At 31.0% G+C, this 15,918-nt stretch overlaps 1 protein-coding gene across 1 annotated transcript; it reads left to right on the forward strand.

Annotated features, from left to right (window-relative positions):
• Positions 1 to 64: 64 nt before the first annotated feature.
• BKA55DRAFT_687925 (ankyrin repeat-containing domain protein) lies at positions 65 to 5,825 on the forward strand (the record flags this gene model as incomplete). Its single annotated transcript, XM_046199140.1, has 8 exons — positions 65 to 931; positions 1,483 to 1,634; positions 1,690 to 1,921; positions 1,976 to 2,029; positions 2,082 to 2,147; positions 2,200 to 2,427; positions 2,481 to 2,628; positions 2,686 to 5,825. 8 exons carry the CDS (start codon positions 65 to 67, stop codon positions 5,823 to 5,825), a joined length of 4,887 nt encoding a protein of 1,628 aa, XP_046052336.1.
• Between the last annotated feature and the right edge of the window lie 10,093 nt (positions 5,826 to 15,918).

Consider the following 15,918-nt stretch of genomic DNA (forward strand, 5'->3'; position numbering starts at 1 on the left):
ATTTCTTGATCACAAACCTCTACTATTTACTCGCAACCTACCTATTGCCATCAACGCTCACGAAATGAGTACAGACCCTGACTACGATGTGGATGCCGAGGAAGAAATCTCCTTTGGCATCTCACTTGCACCCAAAGGCGAAGAGGGGAATGAATTTCGCACGCAAAATGATCCACTAGATCCGTATCAGCGCGAGAATATCATCGAACGCAAGGGCGCCGTGGACATTCGCTGCTCCAGTGTCGACGTCGTCCACGGACTATTCGATCCCGAGGGCGATGCTTTGTGTACTTTAATTGTTCTCGAATTTCGATTTGACCCAAGAAAACGAGCGCGGCGCATCGCACATGTCGATATTGAGCTGAGGTTCTCTGCCAGTGGGCATGGTGTAGCCGACCCTCACGTCTACGCCATCGCGCCCAACGGCAACATGAAATTCGCTCAAACGACACAGACCGAGACGACAACTACCGGAGGTGACCTGACCCTCGGCGCAGGCGCAGCTGGAGTTGAATTGGGAAGCGGTCTGAAGTATGAACGTGAGGTCGCAAGAGAAATGAGCTACGCAGCATCCGTCACAGGATCCATCGATTTGCGCGGGAGAAACTATGGCAAGCCAAACTGCGCGTCTTGGACACTGTTGGAAAACCCTGAGACAAAGACTGGCGTGCCTGTCTCTATGAGAACCGCGATCCTTCTAAAGAGGAGAGACGAGGGGCGGTTCCAGTGCGTGGTGACTGTCAACGCCAAAGCAGACTGGAGAACGTCGATGGAATGGCTTGTCGGTACGACAAAGCGGGATGATCCGGTGCTACTTGACCCTACGCTGGGTCCCACAAGTGATAGGTATAAGGACATGGAGATGAAGCTTGGGGAACTTGATCTCAATGCTATCTGCGATATCACCTCGGCCAACATTATCGAGAACTCTGTCAAGACAAGGAAAATAGGTAGTCAGAGCTCTTGAGGCAACTATAGCGTTACCACTCTACCTTGGATAAAGTGTACATCAGAGGTACAAACTCAATCACGCACTGGCAACTTTTTGCGAAGATCCTTGGCGGAGCTTTGACCCATTCAATCCTCAAAAGCGGGCTTATGCTTATTCGCTTGGCAATAGCTTATCCTGTTCGAAAATCCGTGGTGGAAGATCCTATGATTTGTTGATACATCGGAACGATAACCCCATCTAGTAACTCCAGCCTCCACATTGACAAGGGTCGCCCAGCCTCCATATTTCTTTCTGCTTGTCCATAGGTCAGTTTTCGAGAGCCATCACCAGTTGTCTTTCAGCTCATGCAGGTTGTAAGCATCACAAAATTTGTTGCGAGGGGTCAGCGGCAATAGTCTCACGCGAGATCCACGGCTGATCAGTCCATCAAGTAGTGAGAATGAGTCAGCTTTTGACACTATTGCTCCTCACGATGACTAGAGACCTATCAACTTCTATACACTGACCTACAGTTCTAACTAACATCATAGGCGCACGCTTGTGTCGACATGGAGAAACCCGAAAAGTCGCTCGATGCCGCCGGGACATCAAGCAATACCATGGACAACGATTCTTCGGCTGCTGACTTGGGTCTCTCGATTGACATGACCAAAGAATATGAGGCAAGCGCAAAGAAATTCGAGTAAGATAAGCTTAGTTTCCTTCACAGGCCATATTACTAACAAAGCTTGCTTTAGCATTGTAGCAATCCATGGCCTCGGAGGCCAGGGAGGCAAGCAATGGAGCTCAAACAAGACCAACACCTGGATTCAGGGCTTGGCAGCCCAGATGCACTGGGAAGTCCGCATTATTCAGTATACCCATGAGCCCACAAATATCATAGAAGCTACATATTCCGAGGAGGCTATTTCCTCTGAGGCCTCTAAGCTTCTTCAAAAGCTTCATGAGTTGAGGAGTGACCAACATCCTGTTAGTATCCTCGAGAATTCGATTTTCGAACGATAACCAACCAGAAAACTTTAGCCGTTACCAATAGCGTTCTTTGTACACGATATAGGAGGAATTATCGCCAAAAAGGTTGGTTGGGATGTAATCCATTTCATAGTATTGATGCTAACATGGATATCAGGCTTTGATACTAGCTAGTCGATACGACAGTGAACATGCTGATATTAACTATTCAACAAAACTTCTGGTATGGAGCATGAAGATCGAAGCTTCGATGAGCCGTAATTAACCTCTTGTAGATGTTCTTCGGCTGTCCGCACAGAAACCGGGGTACACACCAAGATATCGAGGTTCTTGCCACCAAGCTCGACGTGTTGAAACCAGCAGACTCAGCGGCGACTAGCCTGAACATGAAATGTCTTGCAAGATCAATCATTGACATAAACGGTTCTTTCTTGAATACCAGAGTCTTAATGCGCGCCAACGTTATCAACATCATCTCATCAAAGAAAGACCCCGGAGAAAGGGTGAGCTGAGAAGTAGATTTTATGCTGTCATGATGATACTGATTGACTTGCAGATCTTTGACAATTATACGACAACACTTGGAGTTCCCATGGAGAAGGTTTCGCTCATTGACAAGCCTCATAAGGAGTTGAATCAAGAACCTGGAGGGGAAATCTGGCACACTCTCTATGGAGGCTATCAAACTAAGAGGGTTTCAACATGTAAGTGAGAACGTAGTGAAACCTCTGTCAGAACAAGTCCGTTGATATCTCATATAGTTCCCTGGCAAGACGATAGACTATCGGATGCTACGGAAGCCATTATGTCACAGGCAGCTCCGATCTACCCCCTCAGCTCCAACACCGGCCATAAATTCGACTGGCTGGATGAGCACGATACAGTGCTACAATGGCGCAAGTCTTGGGGCCTTGCTCTTTTGCATATCCACGGCACCCTTGGCATCTCTGAGGCGGCTCAGCATGTATATCAAAGCGTGGTGGAAGCTGGAAAGAGCACAGTTTTCCGAGCCATTCTCTACTTCAAGTTCGACAAGTATGACATCCGCCGGAATTCTATCGGGGCCATGGCCAACTCCTTTTTGCTCCAGATTCTCAGTCAGATAAGAGAATCGCCAAATGATGTGATGCCGGATATAGAACCACCCGATTTCTCTGATTGCTGGACTGATAAAGATGCTCTCTTCTTTCTGGAAAAGCTCATGAGAGATGTATCAACCACCGGCCATATTCACTGGATCATTGATGGGCTCGATCAATGTGATGACACCAGCAGTTGGTTCTTTTCGATGGTGTCGGACATGGTCAAGAATTCTGAGCAGCATTTCAAAATCCTTGTAACAACCGTTGATGACAATCAGATTCGCGAGGCTCTATCGGAGTTTCCTTCGATTGACTTGAGAGAGCACCCGCCGACAGCTGATATTATCGAGAGCTCTGCGCTCGAATTCATGACGGAGTTGGGCTATGTGCGGCCTCAATATCGCCATGTTGAGCAAGATATACGACAATTGTTAAATTCCTGCGGTGATTATGACTTGCTACGCCGCCTTCTTTTCGAATGGCTCGTGGTGGCACCTTGTCCATCGACCAAATCAGCCCTAGAGCGGGAGCTCAAATCACTCTCCCCTCTCTCGCCGGCCAAGATATTCGAAAAGTGTTTGGATGCTGTGCCTGAGAGGTCACGGCCGTGGGCTCGAAAGGTCTTGATGTGGATGTTGCTGTCTTTTCGACCATTGACCACTGATGAACTGGGAAGTGCACTGAGTCTCGAAGCCTCGATGGATTCCGTGCCTGAGAAGGAGACATATGAGGACCTCATGTGGGATATTAAAAGTTGCTTGGGCCCTTTAATATTCCTAGAGAATGGTCAAGTCCATTTTAGCCATCCAGCTGCTCGAGACCTTTTGGCGATTAGCAATGCCGCCTCTGAAAAAGAGCGTCCTTGGTACGCTTGGAATTCTTTGGAAGAAGGCCACCGAGAGATCACTGAGGCTTGTGCTAACTATCTTACCTTGTCCTCTACCCAAGACAAGATCCTAGCTGCTTGCCGAACATGTCCTGTTGATCAACAAATATTCGAAAACGCTTCAGACATTACATCCTATGCTCTAGAATTCTGGCCATTCCACTATCGACGAGGGTATTCATCAGTACCTCCAAAGCTAAAATCTGCTAGTGTCGAAAGCCTCTTCAACGATGAGACGGCACTCCAGCGTTGGGCCGCAGCCAGATGGTATCTTTCAAATCCTCACATCAGGTCGGACCGACTCTACCTGTCAAATTTGCCAATTCTGGCCTCTATAGGCGACAAAGACCTATTGGAAGCCTGCATGGAGTCTCAAGAACCAGACGAACGCGATATCTACCAGGCACTTGTTGAAGCATCGAGGTGCGGACAAAACGATGCTGTCGATTTTCTATTGCAGGAATTGAGCGCAAACGAAAATGTTTGTCTCGATGCCATCACTGCAGCGGCACGGTCGGCCGAATGTCAAACATTGGACATCTTACTAGCATATGTAACGAAGAAGTTGCATATAACTAAGTGGCCTAGTATACTGACATCTCGGCTTGCCTATCTCGGTTCATCTGAGCACTTAAAGACTATTTTACAAGCTGGAGCGGACGCGAACTCGACAGATCCAGATTGTTCTCCCCCTCTTCACTGTGCTATCATCAGAGACGACACTGCAGCTTTCGACACCCTCATAGAGCACGGAGCTGACCCCGCTGTTATCAACTCCAACTGGGTAGACACGCCATCGATTGTTGTGGCTGCTAAGTATGGCCGAGCGAAGATCATAGACAGGCTAGCCAAAACAACACTCGTTGACGCCCAGGACAAGAAGGGCAGGACCGCTCTATGGTATGCGGGAGGCAGAGGACATCATGCAGTGTTTCAAGCCCTCGTCAAAGCTGGAGCGAACACAGAAGTCCTCACTGCTAATGTAAGGGAACTTCGACCTGCCCTGATTCCCATCTCAGGAGCTCCCTATCCACAGTGTCTCAAGTCAGTGCTTGATGCTGGCTTGGATATTAATTCAAAGTTGAGAGAGGCTCGCTCATTCCATGCATTGGGCATAGCGGCACGATCAGGCCACGTTGAGATTTGCCGTATGCTGCTTGACCACGGCACGTGTAAAGAGTTTGATGACGATTCTGCTCTTATCCACGCTGCAAGAGCGAATAATATTGAGATTGTGAACATGCTGCTTAAAGAGGGTCACAAAGTCGATGTGCGGCTAGACGATTCCCCATATCATGGCACGCCGCTCGTGGCGGCTGCCAGAGCAGGCTATAAAGACATAGTTACAGCCCTCCTGGAGAAAGGAGCCAGCGTCAACTACGCTGCTCCTAAAGACATCACGCCTTTGATGTCCGCCGTCCTGGGAAATCAACCGACAATAGCCAGGACGTTCATTGATGCTGGGGCGGATATGAATGCTGTTAGCGGCGCCAACAACAAGTGGAACGCAACCCACTTTTCGTACGATCTGCTGGACTGTATGAAGGTTCTTGTCGATGCTGGAGCCGATATAAACGCACCCAGTCCCGACGGCACGCCATTCTACCTGGCCGCGTATTTCAACCAGCCAAAGGTGGTTGAGTTGCTTCTTGAACACAAGCCAGATCTTGAAACCAGGTGTCCAGACGGGGGCTTTACGGACGCGGGCTATACGCCGCTTCATTGTGCAGCATCTTGCGGCTACAATGAATTACTCCGGCTTTTGTTGGAACGGGGTGCTGATATTGAGGCGAAGACTCCAAAAGGTGGAACGCCTCTGATCCTAGCCGTGGCCACTAACAATGAAGAGAGTGTGAAGATCCTGCTGGAGTACAAGTTGGACATAGATTTATATTTAATACTGCTTTACCTTGGGTATTTAATATTTTTTTAATATTATTATTTAAGAACTTTTATAGTAATATAAAGGTTATAACGTACACGATAAGCAAGCAGGACAGACAAGCAAGTAGGATAAAAATCCCTTACCTTATATCTTAACTATCTAATTAATTAATTTTTAATTAAATAATATATTATAATCTACTGCTAAGGCTTATATTATTCTTATACTTTAGGCCTATTATATAAATTTAAAATTAAGTTTATAATAAGCTATAAAGATTTATAATATATACTTTTAATCCTTTTATTACTAATTATAAGGTAAATAAGCTTATAATAATTATATTTTAAACTTATAAAAATTAAATAATTTAAAAAAATAAGTTATAATTTAATATATTTTTAACTTAAATTTATAAGGATTTTCTTTTTAATATTATAATATTAAAGAAATAGTAAATTAATTACTTATTAATTATAATATATTATTAATTAATAAGTATTAAGTTATTAATTTTATTAAATAATAATTAAAGTTTAAAATATATTTTTAAAATATATTTTTAAAAAAAATATAATTATTAAAAGGCTAAATATAAAAATTTAATTTTTATTTTTTTTTATTTTTTTTTAAATTTATAAGTTAGCCTTAAAAGATATATTTAAGTATTTTTAAAGTTTAATATAGTTTAAATATTTATTACCTTTATAGCTAATAAAGCTTTATTAAGTTAAATTATTATAATTAGCTGCCTTAATTATAACCTAAACCTAGCTATATATATACTAGCTAAAAAGCCCTGCTTATTAGCTAGCCTTAACCTTCTTCCTTTAACCTACTTTAAAGGATACCATGCTTTAATTATCTATTATATAATAAGTTATCTAACCTAACTTTCCCTCTTCTGGCTATAACTACTAATAGCATTATAACTACCTTATTATAATACCTGCTATCTAAAGAAGCCTATAAGCACCTAGGCCTAATAAGCCTTATCTAATTAAAGGCTATAATATAATTCCTAAAATTAAAAAAGCTTTTAGGTAAAATAAAGGTAAAAGTAATATATTATATATAATAGCTATAGATATTAAAGAGGCCTAGTTTAATAAGGATAATATTAACTATATTAAGATAATAATCTTTAGTTATATAATAGTTAGGGTTTCCAAATAGGTAAACTAGTCCATATTAGGTTTTATATTTATAGAGTTATAAGGCGTTTATATTAAGTAATAGCAAAGTATTATATCTTTTAATAGTTAATAGTATAGGTTAGGCTTATTAAGGTAAAGAAGTCTTATTAATAGCTAGTAAGCTAAGTTCTATAAAAGTGCTAATAAATGTGGTTTATATACTAGAGGTATCTTTTAGGTAATTAGTAAGGTTATCGAGGGATCAGTAGTAATCCGGGTAGATCAGTACTGATTATGGTAGATTAGCTCTAATCGTAGAGTCTTGGCGCTAATCGTCTTTAGCAGAGGCTAGAGTGATTGGTGGAAAATATAGGGTATACGTAATAGAACTGCTGGGGTTGTAACAAGTTATAAAATCCTCTTACTTATATAATCTATTTATAAGAACCCTTTAATTAATAAAGACTTTCTTAAATATAAAAAGTAAAAGCTTAAGGATTTAAAAAGGAAGCTATATAAAGGGATATAGCTAAATAAGAGAGAGAGGGAGTTCCTTAAGGCCCTTAACCTAGGCAGCTTATATAATAAGTAACTTAAGGATATCTAGTAGCAGGCTAAGGAGGTACTAGAGAAGACTAAGAACTTATAAAGACTAGGCTAGTTATAGTCTTAGATTATAAGAGCGCGAAGATAGGGGGATATTATATTATAATATAAATAAAAGCGGGGTAATTGCAGGGTTTTATAAAAGAAATATATTAAGTTTTATATAAGTTTAGTTACCTAAAGTTAAAGACTTAAAGTTATAAATTTGGCATTAGTAGTAAAAAGAGGATTAAATAAGTTATAAGATAGGCTATATAACTAAATAAGTAAATTAATTATAATATTAATATACTATTAATATAAATAGGGGATTAATTAAGTTTATTAATCTTTTATAATATTTAATTATAAAATTATAAGGTATTAAGTAAAAATATTATTTAACTTACTTATTATTTAATTTTATATTTTTTATAAATAATTATAAGTTATAATAATTACTTAAGAGTTTAATTTACTTTATTACCTCTTTAAGGTAATATTATTAATATTTAAATAATTTTATTATAATTATTATTTTTTAATTTAATATATTATAATTTAATTTAGCCTTATTAAACTTTTATAATTAAAATACTATTAGGTAAAATCTCCTTTTATTATTTAATTAAGATAATATACTTATTATAATATATTTTAATATATTAATTTTAACTTAAATTTATCTTAATAAGTTAAAGTATTTTAATATAAATACCTTATTAAATTTAATAATTAAGGTTTTAAATACTTAATTTTATATATTATTTAGCTTTATTAAGCTAGGCTTTTTATTATTTTAGCTTTCTTTTAGTATTATTATTAATAATATAATAACTTTAAAATATTTATAAATAAACTTTTTATAAAAGTTATAAAACCTTAAAAAAACTTATATTTCTTAATAAGTAATTAATTCCTTTTATTTTTAAATTTATTTTTATACCTTTAATAATTAAAATAAATATTAGAAACTTGATTTTATTTTAGTAAAATATATACTTAAATCCCTTTATATAAAGTTTAGCCTTTTTTATATATTTTAATACTTATTTTAAGTATTTTATATATATTTTTTTAGTTTTTAAAAAGACTAAGATATTATTTAAATATATTATATAAATAATATTAATTAATTCTCTAAGTATTTAATAAATATAATATTAAAAGGTAATAAAAGTATTTATTAATTTAAATAATATAACTATATACTGAAAGTAATTATATTAAATATAAAATATTATCTTTTATTTATTACTTTCCTTAATTTTAATATAATAATAAATATCCTTAATATTAATCTTTAAAAAGAACTTAATACCTTAAATTTAGTTTATAATCTTAATAATTAAAGGTAAAAGGTAATAATTCTTAATTATAATATTATTTAGTTTTTTATAATTTATATAAAGTTATAATCCTCTATCTTTCTTTAATATAAAAAGGATTAAGGCCTTTATTAAGCTTCTAAATAATCTAATTTTACTTAATTTTAAATTCTCTAAAATATAATCTTAAAGCTCTTTAAGCTTTAATTATAATAAAAGGTAAATAAAGCTATAAGAGGGCTCTTTTCCTTTTTATCATTTAATAATATAATTAATAAGTTTAAGATTAAGGATTATAATAGCCTTAATAAAGCTAAATATATTACTATAAATATAAAGGTTTTTAGTTATTTTATTAATTTAATTTAGTTTCTAGGCTTTTTTATTTAAAAGTAAATAAGGTTTCTTAATAAAAATAATATTAAAAATCTAACTTAATAATTTAATTCTTTTTATAAATTACTATATAATTAAAAGCTTTAGCCCTTTATAATAACCCTTAAAAACCTAATATTCTAGCTTATAATTAAATATAATTTAAAAATCTCTTATTATTATTATTAATAAAATAATAAAATCTTTATTATTTTCTTTAAAAATACTTATAAAGCTTTAAATTACCTTTTACTTTTATTCTTAAGAATTAATTAATATTAATTTTACCTTTTATTTTTTAAAAATATATTTATATTACCTAGCTATCTTAATTTATATATCTAAGTAATATCTTTATTAATAATATCTATCTTTATAATAATATTAAGTAATACTTATTTTTAAATAAAGTTATAGTTATAAATAATAACCTTAATTAATAAAGTATATATTAATTAGGTCTTTAGCTATTATATTAAATACTTAGATTTTTAAATATTAATATTAGTTAAATTCATAACCATTTTATAAGTTATTTTAAGTAATTATTTTATAAGCTAATATAAACTTAAAATCTTAGCTTAATTTAGTTTTTTAACCTTTTAATATTGTTAATTTTACCTATCTTTAAGCAGTTTTTAGCCTAATACTTAAGTTTCTTATACCTTTTATAAATATTATCTTTTTAATTAAAATCCTATTTTATTTTTTAGCCCTTATTATAGGGTTTTAAGCCTAAGTAATAGCTACTTTAGGTCTATATTATAAGCTATAGAGCCTAATATTAAGACTAAATATATTTCTAATTATTATTTTTAATTAAAGTATTAAGTTATTTCCTTTATTTATTAAGTATATTTTATATATAAATAGCTATTATAATATATCTTTCTTTTATTAAGGGAATTTTAATTTTATTTAAGGCTATAATATTTTTTAATTTTTAAGTTAATTTAGCTTAATATTAATTAGCCTTTTATATTAAGATAATATCTTATAAGAGATATTTCTTTATAGAGTTTAAATAATTATAAAACTCTTATAAGGATTATCTTAGGTATTACCTAATATATTTTAAGAGTTTAACTTAATATAGTTTATAATTCTCTAAGTCTTTAATTAAGGATAAGGTCTATTTATTAAAGGCTATTTAATTATTCTTAATCTCCTTAATATAAGTAAGTATTTATTTTTAATAATATTATTTTTATTTATTTTATCTTTTTTATAATATATTATTTAAAGTAAATAAAATATATAATATATCTTTCTTATAAACTATATTAGACTTTAGAGATGCTTGGATATACCTTTTAAGGCTAACTTAAAAACTTAAAAAAAAAAAATATCTTTTTTATATCTCTTTAAAGCTTTTTTATAAGCTCTTTTTAAATTATTAATTTACTTATTTCTTTTTTATATAATAATAAGGAAAATAAGCTTTATAATATCTCTAGCCTTAATCTTAATACTTTTATTAAAAGAAAAGCTATAATATTTTTAATAGTTTTTTTAAGAAATCTTTTATATAATATTAAATTCCCCTATTTATATTAATAATACATTAATATTATAGCTAATTTACTTATTTAGTTATATAATCTATCTTATAACTTATTTAATCCTCTTTTTGCTGCTAATACTAAATATCTTTAACTTTAGGCAACTAAACTTATATAAAACTTAATATATTTTTCCTCTAAACCCCGCAATTACCCTGCTTCTATCCTAGTCGCGCTTTTATAGTCTAAGACTATAACTAGCCTAGTCTATTTATTATAAGTTCTTGGTCTTCTCTAGTACCTCCTTGGCCTGCTACCGGATATCCTTAAGCTACTTATTATATAAGCTACCTAGGTTAAGGGCCTTAAGGAACCCCCTCTCTCTCTTACTTAACTATATCTTTTTATATAGCTTCTTTTTTAAATCCTTAATGTGACGGTTAGGTCCAACTGTGTTAAACTAAGCCGTGCTGGGTTTATTATTAGCAGATTGCATAGGGCGTAAACTGAGCGTTGTCGAAGTGTCACGTTTCTTAATAGTAGATTCAATGCATATCAGGCTTAATTAATATAAAGAAGTTATATTAATAGCTGGTGAGCTAGAATCTATAAAAGTGCTAATAAATGTGATCTATATACTTAGGGTCGTTATGGGGACTGATGGTAGAACGGGATCGGTCCCTTATGGACCGGTGATATTTATGCATCGGTCTGGATAGACCGTTAAATAAGAGTCTTCGGTCCTTATCTTATTAGTGGACCGAACTGTTTGGAAGGTCGGTCTAATTTAATAGAGCAAGTCCTTTTTCTGTAATTAGGGAAAAAATAATAGGGTTTACGTAACGTAACCGCTAGGGTCATAACACTTAAGCTTTTATTTTTTATATTTAAAGAAATCTTTATTAATTAAAAGGTTTTTATAAATAAATTATATAAATAAAAAGATCTTATAATTAAAAATTATTATTTTAATATAATATAGTTAATAAGCGAGCGTTGCAGATAAGTAAGTGTTATACTTTCTTCTCTTATATCTAACTTTTTATTTAATTAATTAGTTCTTAACTACTAAAGATATCCTAATATTTAGATAAAGCTAGAACCCTCCTTGCCCTTTAGGCCCTTTAAAATAACCTAAAATTAAGTACCCTATATACTACTAAAATATATAAGATTAATAAATACTGCCTATATTGCTGGCAGTAAGGCATTTAATTATAATATAATTCTATTTTAAACTTATAGAAACTATCTAATTTAGAGGAGTAAATAATAATCTAATTTATTCTTAACCTAGATTTATAAGGATTTCCCTTATAATTGCATTTTATAAAAGAAATAGCTAATTCTTTATTTATAGATTATAATATATTACCTATTAGTAAGTACTAGGCTTATAACTTTATAAAGTAATAACTAAAGCTAAAAATATATTTATTTTAGAGATATAACTATTAGAGAGCTAAATATAAAGATCTAATTATTATTTATAACTAGTTTAGGCTTATATAGAATATAATTATAAAGTATAATATTTAATTAAATAATATCTAGAACTTTAATAAAACTGGCTTTATAATAGTATAACGGAATAGGTTCTAAACAGGTAAACTAGTCCGTACTAGGTTTAATGTTTGCAGAGTTGTAGGGCGTTATACTGAGCAGTTGTGAAGTGTCACGTCTCTTAATAGTGAATAGAGCGGGTTAGGCGTATTCAGGTAAAGAAGTCTTATTGATAGCTGGTGAGCTAAGTTCTATGAAAGTGCTAATGAACGTGGTCTATATACTAGAAGTGATCTGTGAGGATCACTGAGGCAGTTGGATCACGGTGATCCTGGATCACGGTAGTTCCTGGAGCGTCGTGCTCCTGTCTGTAAGGTGATCTAGCTCTGATTGGTCCGTAGCCGTTGCGGGGCTGATGCCTTGCATGAATTTTTGTGGGGTACACGTGACGTAACCGCTAGGGTCGTAACAAATAGGCCTTATTATGGCCGGAATAGCTATTATAGGTTTAGAAAGGTAAGGAAGACTAAAATTAATATAGCCTAGAAACCGGAAATAGATTACTATAATCTAGGCGATTAATGCAGAAGGTTAATTAATGGCGCTATTTATTATTAGTGCAGGCTAATATTACCTTACTAATTAGTACTGAGAATATAACCTCTTAGGCAATTAGGTTATTGCAATAAGCTAAAATAGGTAGATAAATAATAAGCTAGGTCTTAAGTAGCTAAAGTACTTTAATTAGTCTATAACTAAATAATTAAATACTTAATATTATCTCTTAATCCTTAATAGTTATAAAAGCTACTACTTGGCTAATTTTAAGAGATATTATAAGGAGAATAAGATTATTATACTTTATATACCTGCTTATATATCTTATTTACTTTAGCCACTTAATGTTAAGTACTTTAGGCTATTAAAATAGGCTTATAGTTAAGAAATAAAGTATTTAATTAGATACTTTATAACTTATATTTCTAAAACTAAGTTTTTTTTTACTTTTTATATTATATTTAAAGCTACCTTTATAAAAAGCAATATCTAGGGGGGTTTTAAAGGAGCTAGGATTACTCCTCTTAACCTAGAAACTGTAATCTTAAAGCTTAATATATAGCTACAAACCCTAACGCCTCCTAAAGAGGCTACTTAACTATTAATACTATAGGCTTTAAAGACCTTAAAGATAGTAATTAAGGCCTAATCTTAATCTAAATATCTTAAAAGATAAATTAGAAGGCATTATAATAGCTCCTTAAAGTCTATTATTAAAGCTTTAAAGTTAGCTATTAAGGCAATAAAGGCAGTTATATATAAGGTTACCTTATTAAGGGCTAAGCTTTATAATCTTTAAGATATAAATAAGGTACTAAGTCGGCACTATAAGGTAAAAAGGATTAAATTATTAAAAGGAGGGACTATAACTATATAGGAAATATTATAAGTAATTAATTAAATAGATATTAATACTTAAGTAGTAGCTAAATTATTAAGAAGTAGTAGTTAAGGAAGGTTAGAGCGACTAGATAATCGGTGCTATAATATATACAGTAAGGGCAGTTATAATGCTAGGACTTATTAGGTAGTTCTTAAGTCATTTAGGGAGGAATTTAGCAAGTAAAAGCCAGCCTTTTTAAACTGCAGCTTAAGCTTTTAAGCTATAAGTTAAAAAGGCTAAAGAAAGTGCAATGCTTGCTTATCTACAACGCTCGCTTATTAACTATATTAATTAATATTATTTTTATTAAATTAGGCTTTTTTAATATTTATAATTATTATATATAATATATTATTTTTATTTTTATTTTATTTAAAAGCTTTTTTAATTTTAAGGATTATATTATAGCCTTTAATTAAATAAGGCTTATTAAGCCTAAGTCCTTATAGGCTTCTTTAGATAGCAGGTATTATAATAGGGCAGCTGTAATGCTGTTAGCAGTTGCGGCTAGAAGAGGGAAAGTCGGGTTGGGTTAGATGACTTACTGCGTAATGGATAATTAAAGCATGGTATTGTCTTAGCCTTTTAGGTGGGTTATAGGAAGAAGGTTAGGGCTAGTTAATAAGTAGGGCTTTTTAGCTAGTATATATATAGCTAGGTTTAAGTTATAATTAAGATAGCTAATTATAATAATTTAACTTAATAAAGCTTTATTAGCTATAGGGGTAATAAATATTTAAATTATATTAAATTTTAAAAATACTTAAATATACCTTTTAAGGCTAATTTATAAACTTAAAAATATATATATATATATATATATATATAATATTAAATTATAAATAAGATATTTTAATAATAAGTTTATTTAATTTATATTTAAGTTATTTTTATTATTTAAGTATAGTTATTTATTTTATAAGTTATTTATTTTAAGCTTAAATTAAATTTAATTTAAATATAGCTTTTAAAGCTAAAAATTATTATTTTAGTATTAATAAGGTAGGTATTACTTTAAAAAGGTTATAATCTTAAAAAGGATACTTTTATCTTTTTAATTAGGTATTAAGTAAGTAGCTTTTAAAAATAGGAATTTCTTATAGTTAATTTATTAAGGATTTAAGTATTACTTAAGGTATACTTTTTAAGTTAATTATATTTTTTTCTTAAAGAAAAGTAATTTTAATAAATTTAATTTTAAAAGTTAGTTTAATTAATCTTATAATAATAGTTAATAAGTTAGGCTTAATATTAGCTTAATTCTTTATTATAATTATTATTTTTAAATAGCTTAAAGTAAAAGCTTTAGAATTATTATAATAATTTAAAATAAAAAAGCTAAATAAGTTTAATAATATTATATTAATTAAAGCTTAAAAAAAAAGTTTAATAAAAAGGTAATTTTAAAAAAAGGGGGTAATTTATAATTAAATTATTATTATTACTTAATTAATTATTAATTAGCCTAATTATTAAGATATTTAATAAAATAAGAAGTAGGGTTTATATATAATAATAAATTATTTTATTAATTAGTAATTTATTTCTTATAATTATAATTATTTTCTTAAAAATCTAGTTTTAAGACTCTTAATTAGTAAACTATTTCTTAATTAATTAAATTATTTAGCCAAGGCCTTTTTAATATAGCCTAGCTAATCTCTAAAAGAGGGATAAAATATTATATAACTCTTTTATTTTAAGAAAAGCAGCTCCTTTAATTAAAATACCTTACTAATTAGTATTTAGTAATTTAATAAACTTTAATAGTTATTAAGAAAATAGCTTAATAAGCTTAATTTTAGACTTTAAGAATCTTATAAATAATCCTTAAAGCTAGATTATAATTTAAATACTTTTAAAAATAAATTAAAAGATATTATAATTGCTTTTTAAAATTAAATTTTAATTCTTTTTAATTTCTAATTAAGGTAATAAAGAAATATATATAAAATTACCTTATTAAAGGCTAAAACTTAAAAAGCTTTAATAAGTAAATAATATATTTAACTAGTAATATAAAGTAAAAAAGATATATTTATAAAATATAAAAAATATAATTATATAATAAAATTAAGATTTAATTAATTAAATAAATATAAATATATAAGTATTAGCTAAATTATTAATAAATAATAATTAAGGAAATTTAATATAATTAAAGGTTTAATATTATAAGACTTATAATAAAATTAAGTATAATATAAAAACCTATTAAAAAGGTATTAAGGCCTATAAAAATAAATATAATAGTTAATTTTAATTAATTTA

Source organism: Fusarium redolens (assembly GCF_020744475.1).
Source record: "Fusarium redolens strain MPI-CAGE-AT-0023 chromosome Unknown BKA55scaffold_5, whole genome shotgun sequence".
Taxonomy (NCBI): Eukaryota; Fungi; Ascomycota; class Sordariomycetes; order Hypocreales; family Nectriaceae; genus Fusarium; species Fusarium redolens.